Genomic DNA, 13,364 nt, shown 5'->3' with positions numbered 1-13,364 from the left:
GGGTCGCACGGAGTTTATGGGACAATTGTTGCTAGGTCAGAGACCATTTCACTCTGTGATGTATTCGAAGCACAAGGCTGGTTTTGAACGATACGAGCACATCACAAGTTCATCGCAGGGAGTTCGGGACAACGACAACGGGCAAATTGGAGCGCGGTGGAAATGGGAACAGAGCGAGGCGTTGCAGGTTGACATTCTCCATCGATACCCTTATTTGGGACCTTGTTTGTGTCGACGCTGGACCCATGCAACTCCGATTTCTGTCTCCTTAACCATCGTCTCCTCTGAAATCGGCGTGTCTGAAATACTTCATGCCCACCCACGCGACCACCACCCACACCCAAGCCATGATGCATGTCAGAACGAGTAGTGCTGGATAGTACCCGACGATGGGCAATGTGGGATCATCCTCTAGCTCGGGCGGCGCATAGGGTGTTTCTCCCACATCCCAAGCCCATGACCACACACCGAAGCAAGAGCCCATGCCCACCACAAACACGATCCACGTCACGATCAAGATCACGTAGCCCCAGAATGCGGTCTCGGAGTAATCCCATCCTTCCTCGTCTGACGGTGTGCCTGCAGCTGATTGCGGCTGTGTGGCTAAAGGGGATCGTGTGCGAGACCCAAACATGCGCCGCACGGGATCTTGGATCGGGAAGTAAGAGTCCGTGCCAAAAGAGGAGGTCGAGAGTGGCTTGCGCAAGCCAGGCATCCGGGGTAAGACTAAATCGTCGTCGTCCGTCTCCGCGTCTGTGGTGGGCAGATGAGGACTCATTATCGAAGCAGCAGACGAGGCTGGATCTATTGAGGCAACGCTGCTGCGAATCGAGGGAATGGAGACCCGCGACAGTGTGCGAAACGGCCATGACGGAGGAGACTCGGGCGATACAGGGCTTGACAGATCTTGACTTGCTCGAGGTGTCGCTGGAGCCTCTGGTTCTTCATCTGTAGGCTGCACAGAAGGAGACTCTGCACTCGCGAGAGGAGATTTCTTGACATCTCCCGTCTTCCTGTCTCGTCCTTTCCCCAGCACCGTTTTCCGCAGTGAACCTTTCCTCTTCCTCTTGCTCTGTACCTGTGCTTCGGCCATGGCGCTCCGGCCAGGGGTTGAAATGTCTGAGTCATCTTGACCTGCGGCTTCTATCTTCTTCTTCTCTTGGTCGCTGTTCGTTCGCAGGAATCGCGAGAGCAGATTGCCCGAGGCAGACCGCTTCTGACCAGGGACGCTGTCGGTACGCTTTCTGAGCCTGTTGATCTCACGAGACTCTCTTTCTTGCCCGCTGCCGCTCACTTCCTCGTCAATCTTAGGGAATGGAGTGGGTTTGTCGGTGGTCTCAGAGCGGCCATATGTTGACCCGTTCATGGCACGTTCGTGGCCGTACCTGTATGTTGCGCATGTTTTTGCTTGTGCCCGAGGCCTTCCAACAGGCCAACTTTGTCGGAGGTGTACACAGTCAAGCTGTGCATCTAATGTTGCGTGCAGACCTCTCGGGGAGAGCGACTGCGTAACCCCGAAGCGAACGCAATGGTGGAAATGAGCGGAGCGGTGTTTTGCATGGTCGGGGCCCTCACGAGTCAATGTTGGGAAGGTACGCCGAGGTCGTGATCAACTGTCGCCCTCGTCCGTGAAACTTTCTCCAACGCGTGCAGCGCCAACTAAGCACCAGCATCAGAAGTTGGGCTTCAACCATTCTTTTCGTCGCCTTTGTCGTTTCACTACACCGTAACTTTTCATGCCGCTCACTCTGTTGACGTGGAGATCGGAGCATATTCAGGCGCCTTTGTCACTGACATGGACACTGCGAAGAAGCGACTGTTAGGGCAGGAATGTCCCATGCCTGCCTCTCACAAGTGACGGGTCAGATTCATCAGAAACAGTCGTATTATCTCTCAACGGATTGTCTCGTGCGTCGTCGCTGTTTCTATCCACTGGTTTCACACATAGCTGTCGGTACGGGCTAGATGTCGAGAAAACTCAGTGAAGCACCACAGCCTGTTGGATTTCCTGCACCCCTGACATTGAAATCCGATAGTTCTTCCTCACGGTTCTGCTCCAGCGCATGACCACGACTAGCTCGTTACGTTCCAGTACGACATGCACCGCCAATCCGTCTCTGGTGTCAAGCAGTTCAGGATTCAAGGGGAACCATATCCTCGACCGGTCAAACTCCGTTAGGATCTCCAGCTCTGGAAGGAGGAAGCAATCGAGATGTGCGTCCGGATGAGTGCCGAACGTGTCTCTGATCAAATTATGGAGGTGAAGCTGAAGAGCCTGTAATGTCTTATGGTTAAGTGGCCTCCTGATGACAGGACTAAGCTTGTCGTAAAGGTCCCTCCACCCATGCTCCCTGGCAATGTCCAGCGGAGTGCTGAATTCGCTCGAATCTTTTGTGTCGCGCACAGTCCTCACGAGACCTAGTATATTGTCAACACCTGGATCCTGACTACCCATGTGTCACTCACGCCAAGCGCCTCCTTTTAAAAGACCTTCCACAGCTGATTTGTCACCGTGCCATGCCGCTTGGTGTAAAGGCCTGAATCCACTGGTGATGCGGTCCGCCTCATCAGCATGATCTAGACAGAGTTAACATGAGGCTCGACCATGGTGCGTGGGCTGATAATACATAATGGAGTGCAGTTGATCCAATTCTGTCTGTAATCCCCGTGGGCGTGCTCGAGCAGCCTCATCACCTTCTTCCAGTCGCCCGCCCAAGCCAGGTCAGCTAGTTTGCGTCGGTCTCGAAAGTAGGGCATTGTGCAATCTTGCCCTGGCTTGCAACGAAATTGCCCATACCAGGCAATACCCTGGGCTTTGTAGGGCGAATATATGCCGTTGTCATCAAATCGAGCCGTTCCAGGATCGTCTGAGTTCAACCTCAACGCCATGGACATGACCAGTTCCAATATCTTCGAGACTTGCTCGGAGCTTTGGGAGAGTTGTTGATGGTTTTGAAATAGGTACTCGCTGTACAATCGTTAGTCCGCCCGCATCAGTCGGGCTAAAGAGATTTTGTGCATACTTCACTAATCGCTTCGACACATTCTCTATCTGGTTCTCCAGTTTTCTCACTAGGGCTTCCACAACATCCTTCTTCCGGAGCCACCACCATCTATGAGCGAACTTCATCTTCTCTTCTCTTCCATCGCCATCCTTGCTGTCCGGTCCCTTGCCAGACGTGAGGTCGTCTAATCTTTTCAGAAGGTCAATACAATCCGCCGAACTCACTTGCTTGTCCAGGATTTCTTGCTGTGCCGGAGGAAGTGCCCTCTGGAAGATCAGCAACCGGTCCAAGAGCGCCCGAAGCCTTTCGGCCTCTTTGATGACTTGAGCGAGACTTTCTGGAGCATCATGTATGGTCTGGCCAGCTTCGACCAAGCGTTTCACAACAATCCCGACGAGCTCGAGTACAGATACAACGGTCCCTGGGTCAATCATGATGCTCTGTGGATTAAGAGCGCTCGAAAAAGAAGGTAAGGTGCATATCAGTTGAAACGATCTTGATTCTTGACGTGGTATCAATTGCGAGATAATCTTGGCTGTGACTACGCCACAAGTCCCTTACTTGATACCATGCAAGTAATAACCTCATAGGGACGAGCCCGGAGATTTGGCTGTGTCGAAGTGGATGTGTCTTCTGGCGCGTGGGGCGAGTGCCACACAACGGAGCCGTTCACCCCGCGATACACCGATTGAACCGTTATGACCCTAAAACTGGGGGCCGAATGATCTGTTCTCGTTGACAAGACACGATGCAAGTCAAAAAAAGCATGTGGGAGCCTCATCGATCAACCAGCGGACCCCGAACGGAAGCAACAGGGGAAGTTCGACTGGAGCGCTGTGCGCATACGCTGCGGCTGCTGCCTCGGATCACTAATCCAGGTTTTCGATTACAACCAGAGGAGGACCTATGTACCTCGTGCTCACAGCCTCGACTCTGGTGAGCTTAGGCGAGTACGCACGACTCCAGCCATAGCGACTCGACTCGATCAGAGACAGTCAGATGACGTCTGCCACTAAGATGGACGGGTGGCCTCTTAGACTTTACACAGTATTCTAGGTAGGTCTTGGTATATTATGGCGCAAAAGTTGGAACTGCAACAACTTTCCCCCCAAGTACCATTCGGATAATATTGCGCATGGACGTGCCTGGCAATATGGCGCAACTCGAGAAGAAGACAATCCAGACCAAGCGGTCGTTTACCTACACCTACTACGCGTCTCCGAAGGACAAGGGCGACCCTTCCGCGCCAGCTCTGTTCTTCATCCATGGTTTCCCAGACAGCGCATTTATGTGGTCGGAGGTAGTGGATAACCTCTCGGATCTGCCGTACAAAGTCGTTGTTCCGGATTGCTTGGGCTATGCTGGCACATCCAAACCAAAGGACGTCTCCGCGTACAAGTGGTCTGGTCAGACAGCTGATTTGTGCGAGATCCTGCAGGCCGAAGGTATCGACCAAGTCGTCGTGATCGGGCATGATTGGGGCGCTGTCCTTGCTCAACGATTTTACCAACGCTGTCCTGAACTCTGCGCTGGCCTCGTTCTGCTCAATATCTCCTATCGAGCACCGACCGAGCAGAGGTTCGACCTCGACGCCTGGAATGCGCAGACCGAAAAGCGGTTTGGATACCCCCTCTACCAGTACTGGTATCTTTTCACTTCGCTGGACGGCTCCAAGGTCATCAACAACAGCCTTGAGAAGTTCTGGGAGGTGCTTCATGGGGCGGACGATGACTGGATGAAGAAGATGTTCTCCGGCAAGGACGCCATGACGAAATACTTTTCCTGCGGCGGGACGGTCGAGCTGAAGTCCTTTGCTAAACAAGGCAAATGGAGGGACGACTTCTTTGAACGTTTCAGTAAAGACGGCTTTGAAGCACCATTGAATTGGTACAAGGCACAAACGTCCAACGTACAATGGCAGGACGACAAGAGCATCCCCAAGGAGAATCATGTTGTGAAGGTCCCCTTCTTCTTTCTAGGCTGTACAGGCGACTCAGTCGGACGAACAGATTTGATTCAGATCCCACGAGAAGCAGGCCTCCTGCCGGATTTCGAAATGACCGAGATCGAGTCCGGCCACTGGTGTGCGATGGAGAAGCCTCGAGAAGTGGCCGAGGCTCTCCGAGGCTTTGTGACGAAGAGGTTCCCTTGAGATGGCATCAATCGAAGCTAGTATACAACCCTGTGTAGTCGTCTCCGACTGGGACGTACTAAGTGCTTGCCGCATATGTCACTAATGTCGGCGTCAGATAGACCTTTTTCTGAGCCATAAGCTCCGCGGTCGCTTTATCGAGGTAGTTGCCATACTCGATGCCGACACCACAGTTCACCGCTCGTTGTATCACAGCCGGGATGTATGCGTGGGCTGTGACAAACGTTCCTGCATTCGAAGGCACAGTCATGTTCGCTTTGATTTCATTCTCAGTGAATTCGACAAATCGATACCACGAAGCGGGCTGGAGAGTCCTCCACTGGCCATGATCTTGATGAAGTCAGAGCCGAGACGGAGCTCCTCTCGAGTGTAACTCGGACACTCCAGCACGCCGTCAACGATTTGACAGTCGAGTTGTTTGGCGCCACCACAACAATAGCTATCAGCGGGAGCAAAACGCTTGTCCGCGCAGCCCCCGGACTACGACAGCTAGTGACCTGCAATGAAGAAGTGGAGAGCCAGGATGGATGCCTTCCTCGTATGCTAATTTGAGAGGCAACAATGCGCTGCTATAATCTGGCACGGTGGTGAAGGCCCGGTCGAGGAGTTGTGAGAGGCATTCGAGCAGCCTTTCATTGACCATCTCTCGATCACGCCGTGATGAACGTCTCTATTATTCCGGAGGTAACCAGGCACCGCCAGCAACAATGTCAGGTCAATGAATAACTGCTCCGTACCCCGTAGTCAGACTGGAGAAGACGAAGTCATAGCTTGTGTGGGAACGCAAGTACTGGGAGGCCAGCAAATCCCGTGGCCGATCCCCGCGCTATAGTAATACCTCGTAATACTCCGTAAGCGACCACGACTTGCCTGAGAGGCTTGTGTGGGGAAAGCTGGGGTACCTATCTAGGTAGCTTCGCCGAACTCGAGGCGCACCTTGCTCCCCATAATCTGCTCTTCTTGTTGGTTTGGCTAGGCGTACGAAGTAGTCACTGGTCATCCACTGGCCAGTGAGCTAATACCAGGATTTATTGCGCACCTGGCAGCAGGTGGCGCACGTGGCAAGTGCCCTGCTTCAGAGGCTAACAGCGCGTCTTTTTGCTCTCTCTCTTCAATCCCCTCATCCTTTCTTGTGAATAAAGGTCCTCCCTGCCGTCCTCTTGTCAATGCAAGCTCCGACTGACCGACGATACAAAAGCGCTATAGCCTGCAATTTCTGTCGACTGAAGAAAGTCAAATGCAAGTCCGACTGGCTCCTGGCTGTCGGAGGTACTAACTCGGCCGCACATCAGGTAATGGCGGCAATCCGTGCCCAAACTGCATAGTAAGACACTCTCCCACTACGCGAGAGGGACACGTTAACGCCATGGGGTCGGCCGTGCAGGACCATCGGCAGGTGTGCATATATCCACCCTCACCACGCCGGGGCCCGCGAGTCCTGAGCAAGGATGCCCGGTCTATGCGTGTTCGTCTAGCGCGTGTTGAGGCTCTTCTGCAAGGTACAAGGGCAGGAGCCGAAGGAACGGGAACTGGAACGGTTGCCGATGCACGAGAAGAGGATGAACTGACAGAAGCGCCTCCGACCCCCTCCTTGACCATCGCTGCTAGTTCTGGAGACGATGATAGCGTCGGGATCCTGCCACCAGAAGAAGAGGTAAGCCCGTACGAAGCAACTGTCTTCTTCGCATGGAGAATGCTGATCATGCGCATCCAGCCAGGCTACGAGTATCATGGTATCATTTGACCCTCGTAGGTCTCGCAGGTGGTAGCTGATGCCTGAGGCAGGTCCAGGTTCTTTCATATCGTTCTGTTCCAAATCATGTATTGAATGGGTTTGTCGGAAGACCGAGACGTCTGACTTCGCCGCAATGGCTCGGAAACTCAACGACGATATATCGCGACATCTGAAAATCGACCCAGGACTTTCTCGGAGAAGAGAACCCGAGCCTCCAGAGTGCTTGGCGTGGCAATACGTCAACGCCTACTTCGAAGAATCGAGGGATGTCGCTTTTGGGATCCTTTCTCGGCCAAGTTTTGAGTCTCGCTTGAGAGCTCATTTCGAGAACGATCTAATGACTTCCCCAGAAGCAGACGCTTCTTGGTACGCCCTCAGAAACGTTGTGTATGCGGCTGGCTGTCGACAAATCATAGCCAGGCAGCAATCCGGACCTTTCCTCGCGGGGCAGGCCTACGGATGGCAATACTTCCAGAACGCACTTTCCGTGCATACTGACCTACTATACACCAGGAGCAGTTTCATGGCGATCCAGGCACTCGCAATAATGGTACGAGATTGGGAACCTGCCGCAGGCAGGCTGAAGATGTTAACCTCCCTTTTCGTTCAAGCTGATCAATCTGCTAGGCCTTCTTCGTGGAGAGCATAGGGACGCCGGCGCTCGACTATATGCTTTCTCTGAACGCCATGAAACTCGCCGAATCCAAAGGCCTGCATTGTCAACCTGCGGCGACGTGGAACCTGGGTGAGTCCGCTTTGCAAACGCGAAGGTACATATGGTGGTCAGTCTACGGTCTGGAACGCTTCAACGCCTTTCGATGGGGAAGGCCATTGGTATGTATGCACGTCGGGGAAACCCCTCTGCATCGTGTCTCTGTCAAAGCTCACGTTCGACCTAGTCAATCGAGGACAAGGCAATCACCTGCGAATTACCTTCCAAGGTGGTGGACGGCAGCATGGTGAATCTCGACTTGCTCGTTCCTGCCGTCAGGCACACTCGGATCTTGGGGGATATAACGGAACAGTTCACAGCCTTGAAAGCGTCGACGCCCACATTAACCGAAGTCAGGCGCACCGTTGACCACCTTGAGCATAGGCTTCGTGGTTGGCACGATTCTCTGCCATCAAAGTTGAGAACCGGAGCGGATTATTCAGATTCGCCGAAAGATATGGACATCGTCCACGTGTTATACCACCACTTTGCGTTCTGGGGCACTCTGATTACCATCCACTCGATCCTTGTGCACCCTTGGAATGTCCCTAAAATTCAAACCAAGCCAATCGAGCTGCTGGACTTTCGCAGACACTCGCAGAACAGCACGAGGAAGGTTGTAGAGGCGTCCAGGGCGATGATCCGAGCATTAAGCCATGTCAGCATTGACATCTGCTCTCCCAAATGGTGAGATTCTTCTCGGGGCCCCAAGTTTCTTCCGTGTCCGACGATGTAATAACATGACAACGTGCAGGCTGGTCTTCACGTATCCTCTAACGGCGTTCATGAATCTCTTTATATACATCCTGCGGTACCCCAGGCTGCCTACCGTTGAATCAGATCTGGACGCCATGTATCGGGTGTGCGGTCACTTCAACTACATGGAATACACTATGCCAGAGATGTCATTTGCATTCCCTCGAGAAGCAACAAACCTCGCGCGTTTTGCAGTCACCAAGGCCAAGGCAAACGGAAACGCAAACACCGGAAGCCGCAAGTCTTCTGATGCAAACTGCCTCACCACGACGTCGATATCGACACCCGAGCTCGAGCTGCCAGATGTTGAGGTACCTGATTTGTACAACGTACGTACTTTCATCTCCCACTTGCCCAGGAAGCTTCCACTGACCGTCGTGTCATCCAGGAATCGGGGACAGACGCATTTGAGCTCGGCGTTGAAGATTGGGACACTTTTGTATCGTGGCCTAAGTGACGATGAGGCCGTGACGACCTGTATTGGACCGCTCATGCTCAATGAGTTTTCGTTGCAGCAGCCAGCGAGTGACATACGGCTACATTTCTCGACATAGTAGTACTTAGCTACTAGTCAACTCTACTGCTTGTGCCAATCTGAGTGAGTGAGTGAGGGTTTGCACCTTCATTCCGTCCTTTTCAAAAGGACCCTCACAGGCCGCATGATGCACGGAGTAATAACACTACGCTAGGTCTAAGTTCCGCGAATCTAACAATTATCCAATGCACAATATGTACTCCGTATTATGATGCCGCTGGCCGGTACCCGTGCGTAGTACAATACCTACTGCAAGGGAACCGGTACCGTCTTCAGTAAGTGCAAGACAAGGCTGCATGCGGTCTTTACATCCCTTGGCACGCAATCAGAGATTGCGGAGGCACGGGGCTGGTTGGGTCCGAGGTCAGCCCCGACTAAACCAAATTTGCGCGGAACGCGGTCCTCTGCCCTGCTCCGGGCCAATGAGACAACGTTCCGGCGCATGGCTCCAGGACGACTTTAATCAGTACGGAGTACACAGTACAGCATAATCACTGACGTTGATGCCGACACTACTGTAACGAATGGAGCCACCTACGGCGTGCTGCTGCGGCAGGTCCCTAGGGCTAACGACAACGTTCTCAGCATTGGGTACAGAGCTGAGAGCGCACGGGACGAGCTAAGTACGCCGGGTCAATCATCCCGCGCTCCCCCTGACTCCAGTGGCGCGGAAAGTACTAACTTCAGTCGGCCGGACGTGACCAGTGCACGGGAGCACGATCACAGCGCACAAGGCCTTGGGCTGTGTGTGTCACAGCATGGATACCGGACTGAAAGGGTCAATCTTTAAAATCGGGATGAATGTCATTGCGTACATTGGTAGGCACCACCAAAAGCTGTCTCGACGGCGTATTGCGGCCTACTCAGGAAAGACCACCTCACGAACCGTCCACGCCAGCGATGAGTCTGGTCGTGCCCTGTCCATTCTGAGGGTATCCTATGTGCAGGCGCGCCACACGATATCCGCTATGAATTCGAAATCAATCTTGTGCACGAGACTGAGGTTAAGTGGTGTCTGGTTCATCATCACTACATTATCCATCGCGATGCCGTTCGCGGATATGCACGTCCAGATTGAGAATCTTAACAGCAACGCCCGTCCAAGTCTTGAGCGGTCGATCGGGATGCGCGAGGCTCAGCTGTGTTCATCAGTCAGTCAGCTGAAAACAGCTCAGAAATTGGTGAGTGCACTAGAAGACTCACGTCAAAGTTGCCCACTAGAATCGGGATGAGCTTGTAAATCTCCAAATACGCAATGTGCTTGCCCAGACAGGCTCGTGGGCCATACCCGAACGTCAGGAAGACTCTTTGCATGTTGCGGACCCTTTCGTCGTGTGCGGTCTTGGACTCGGTTTCCCTGCGCAGCCACCGCTCGGGGACGAATTTGTCCGCATCGTCACCGAAGATGCTTCTGTCGCGGTGCAGCGGCCACGGATTCATGCTGACAATGGTGCCGGGAGGTAAACTCTGCCCGGTGGGCAGGACGAGCCCGGACGCACCCACGGTTCGTTCCAAGTCGATGCCTGTGGTGGGGAAGAAACGCAACGTCTCTTTGATGACTGCGTCGAGGTAGGGTAACGCCTGCGCTGCGGTGTAGCTGACTGGAAAGCTGATATTGCTTGCATCGATCTCTGCCTGAAGTTTCTCGTAGACGTCGTGGTACTGGAGGATGCACATGATGATGGCTGTCAGAGCTGTGGAAGTGGTGTCGGAGGCCGCCAGGATGTTGGTATTTGTGTACGCTGCCAGTTGAATATCTGTCACCACCTCCGGGTGCTGCTTCTGGGCGTCCAGGAAACGCGAAAGGAAGTCGTACCCACCGGTATCCGCCTTCTCTCGTCCCTCGAGTCGATGCCGGATCCTCTGGGCGGTGAAATCCACCAGATGATTCGGCGTTTTTATCAGTGCGAGGAGCAGAGGATTCTTCAGGAACAAGCGATCAATCCAGGGCATGGACCCTACGGTACCGATGTACAAGAATTGCAGGTCCAGCGTCCCGATCATGTTGTTGATGTCTGTGCCCGCATCCATGAAACCAAATTCCTTGCCGAACGTGGCCCGCCCGATGAAATCAAAGGTGAAAAAGTGCAGCCATTCGTGGAGAGGGCACACTCGGCCGTGGCCTCTGCCGTCCACGAATTCTTCTCTCAGTCGACGCATCAACTTGTCGCTACAGTCGTTGACGACATTCTCAAAGGATAGGAGTGTGCTCATGGAATATGCACCGGCGATAGGCCGTTTGAGACGGGCGTGAAGCTTCGAGTTTTTGGCCGAGATTAGCATAGGGAGATATTCGCCTTCGTGCGCGTTGATCATGGGATTGACTGAATCGGTCTTGTCGAGATTGGCCTTCAGTCCCAAGATGAGTTCGACCGCTGCCGGATCGGCCACACTGACGATTTTTGGGCCGACGCGCACAACTGGGCCATACTCACTGTGAAGCTGAGACATGGTCTGCTGGTGGTGCCCCTTGCAGGCATCGACGAACCGCCATAGATCGGAGAAGCGCGCCAACACTGGCCCTGGGATTGACTGTAGTCCGGCCGCAAAGTAGTTGACCAGAAGGCGCAGTGCCAGCAGAGAGAATAGGAAGAGAGCCGTGAGAAGTAAAAGCCCGGAAATCATCTTGGTCACTGCCGCTGACGACCTTCACGCTCTGAAAGTGATAGTTGCTTGAAACAGCGACAGATCTTGCCAGCTTTCACGACTCAGCTAAGTATGCCGAGTCTTGTATATGCTGCGGAAGACAGCCGTCTTGGTGTGCGCATACCGGTCCGGCGGGCCATAAATTCAGTTCCTCTTGACATGCCCACTTTAGGCCGAATATCACCAGATCCCCAGAGCGGGGTCCGGGGTATCCACACAGTCGACAAGCGGAAACAGACAGTGGGAGGAAATTGTGGGGCAGCCTTGGGCCAGAGGCATCCAGTCTCGTATCTGATGTTCTTAAGCGGGACGGAGAAGGGGGTCCAGTCTCTGCGCCGCCGCGGGTGACCACTGACGTTGACTCGAGACCGATTAGCCAAAAGACGCATGGTTAGTCCGAGACCATGGACGAACGGACGAACCTGTAATAGCTGTAATTGACAGTATTAGATTAGTTGTCGCACTCCAAAACTCAATTAGACGAGATCGAAAACCTGGTGAAGCAAGATCGGTGGACTCTATGCAATCCTGGATCGGTAGGCTGCCCAGCGCTTGCAAGTCTCGCAGTCACCCTTACCACTGCCTTGTTTTTGCTCGCCCTGTTTTCCACCTCCTGCTCAGCGAGTACACCCGTGAGGCACCTTTAACGAAGCCGAAGACTACGGGAAGCTGAACCACTCTTTCGGTGAGCATCAATCTTGAAGAGATGAAACGCTTTTCTCAATTGTGGATGCGCCCTACGGCAGAAACCACTCGTCAGCTTCCCGAACGACAGAAGGAGACAGACTCACAGCGAAATCGAGAGTCCCAGCATCTGGTCGACAAGGTCTTTGAGCATACGGTGGTTCTCATTACTGGAGCCGGCTCAGGTATGTGCGTTCGTTTGCAAAGAGAGGTTGACGACCGACTCCGGGTTAGGAATTGGACAGGAGTGCGCTCGACAGTTCGCGTTGCATGGATGTCGAAAGCTGTTTCTCGTTGATATCTCCCTCCCTGGCCTACAACAGACGAAGGGGATGCTCGAAAAGAACCAGGCACACGCCCAAGTTGAGTTATACCAAGGCAATGTTGCTGAGGAAAACTCTGTGAAGCGAATGGTTGCACAATGTGTCGAAGTTTACAGCCGGCTCGACATTGCGTGCAACAACGCCGGCATCAGTGGTGGGAGCGCAAGGACGAGCGATTTGGCCGTGGAGGACTTTGACCGGCTTTGCTCCGTCAACCAGCTTGGAGTGAGCCTATTTTCTTGTCCCTGACACTGTTCCGACTTTTGGGTTATCTGTTACAATCCTACTCACCAAGCCTGCAGGTGTTTCTGTGCGAAAAGTACGAGCTCCGTCAAATGCTGCAGCAAGATCGATCCGTTGGCGATCAGCGGGGAGCAATCGTCAACGTCTCCTCCATCGCTGGGAACTGTATCATACCTACCACGCCCGCATATGCCGCGTCGAAGCACGCTGTGGTGGCTCTCAGTCGCTGTGACGCTCTCAAGTATGCCCAGGACGGGATCAGGGTCAACTGCGTGTCCCCGAGTGCGGTGTGGACGCCGATGGTCTCGGAAGCCGGGCTCCCGCAGGAGTTCCTTGACATGGGCGCCGCACAGTCGCCTGTGAAACGCTATTTGCAACCTCGTGAAGTGGCAGATGCAATCCTCTTCATGGCAAGTCCCAGGGCTACGGCGATTTTGGGTGCCAATCTGCCAGTCGACTGTGGCACGCAGCTTCTACGAAGCTTCTAGCGATGCTGTAGATGGTGCGCTTTTCAGCGCCAGAGTCACTATTGATTTAATTAGTTAGATCAAAAGCAAGATTGGGCTGGAGTTT

The 13,364-nt window shown here is 53.6% G+C and overlaps 7 protein-coding genes across 7 annotated transcripts; 3 read left to right on the top strand and 4 right to left on the bottom strand.

Annotated features, from left to right (window-relative positions):
* Positions 1–268: 268 nt before the first annotated feature.
* On the bottom strand, positions 269–1,366 carry A1O7_09111 (uncharacterized protein; the record flags this gene model as incomplete). The annotated part of the gene is made up of 1 exon (XM_007763100.1): positions 269–1,366. The coding sequence occupies one exon, from the start codon at positions 1,364–1,366 to the stop codon at positions 269–271; it is 1,098 nt and encodes a 365-aa protein (XP_007761290.1).
* A 612-nt stretch (positions 1,367–1,978) lies between these two features.
* On the bottom strand, positions 1,979–3,439 carry A1O7_09110 (uncharacterized protein; the record flags this gene model as incomplete). Its single annotated transcript, XM_007763099.1, has 4 exons — positions 1,979–2,418; positions 2,467–2,577; positions 2,628–2,968; positions 3,024–3,439. 4 exons carry the CDS (start codon positions 3,437–3,439, stop codon positions 1,979–1,981), a joined length of 1,308 nt encoding a protein of 435 aa, XP_007761289.1.
* Positions 3,440–4,158: 719 nt separating this feature from the next.
* On the top strand, positions 4,159–5,157 carry A1O7_09109 (uncharacterized protein; the record flags this gene model as incomplete). The annotated part of the gene is made up of 1 exon (XM_007763098.1): positions 4,159–5,157. The coding sequence occupies one exon, from the start codon at positions 4,159–4,161 to the stop codon at positions 5,155–5,157; it is 999 nt and encodes a 332-aa protein (XP_007761288.1).
* A 58-nt stretch (positions 5,158–5,215) lies between these two features.
* On the bottom strand, positions 5,216–5,407 carry A1O7_09108 (uncharacterized protein; the record flags this gene model as incomplete). Its single annotated transcript, XM_007763097.1, has 1 exon — positions 5,216–5,407. One exon carries the CDS (start codon positions 5,405–5,407, stop codon positions 5,216–5,218), a length of 192 nt encoding a protein of 63 aa, XP_007761287.1.
* Positions 5,408–7,025: 1,618 nt separating this feature from the next.
* On the top strand, positions 7,026–8,817 carry A1O7_09107 (uncharacterized protein; the record flags this gene model as incomplete). The annotated part of the gene is made up of 6 exons (XM_007763096.1): positions 7,026–7,258; positions 7,313–7,442; positions 7,520–7,726; positions 7,792–8,291; positions 8,359–8,689; positions 8,749–8,817. 6 exons carry the CDS (start codon positions 7,026–7,028, stop codon positions 8,815–8,817), a joined length of 1,470 nt encoding a protein of 489 aa, XP_007761286.1.
* A 1,112-nt stretch (positions 8,818–9,929) lies between these two features.
* Positions 9,930–11,520, bottom strand: A1O7_09106 (uncharacterized protein; the record flags this gene model as incomplete). The annotated part of the gene is made up of 2 exons (XM_007763095.1): positions 9,930–10,034; positions 10,099–11,520. 2 exons carry the CDS (start codon positions 11,518–11,520, stop codon positions 9,930–9,932), a joined length of 1,527 nt encoding a protein of 508 aa, XP_007761285.1.
* Positions 11,521–12,247: 727 nt separating this feature from the next.
* Positions 12,248–13,279, top strand: A1O7_09105 (uncharacterized protein; the record flags this gene model as incomplete). Its single annotated transcript, XM_007763094.1, has 3 exons — positions 12,248–12,410; positions 12,433–12,773; positions 12,851–13,279. The coding sequence occupies 3 exons, from the start codon at positions 12,248–12,250 to the stop codon at positions 13,277–13,279; spliced, it is 933 nt and encodes a 310-aa protein (XP_007761284.1).
* Positions 13,280–13,364: the final 85 nt, after the last annotated feature.

Source organism: Cladophialophora yegresii (assembly GCF_000585515.1).
Source record: "Cladophialophora yegresii CBS 114405 chromosome Unknown aczIN-supercont1.6, whole genome shotgun sequence".
In the NCBI taxonomy this organism is placed as follows: Eukaryota; Fungi; Ascomycota; class Eurotiomycetes; order Chaetothyriales; family Herpotrichiellaceae; genus Cladophialophora; species Cladophialophora yegresii.
The sequence above is the reverse complement of the archived record's forward strand: the minus strand, read 5'-3'. Positions and strand labels throughout refer to the sequence as shown.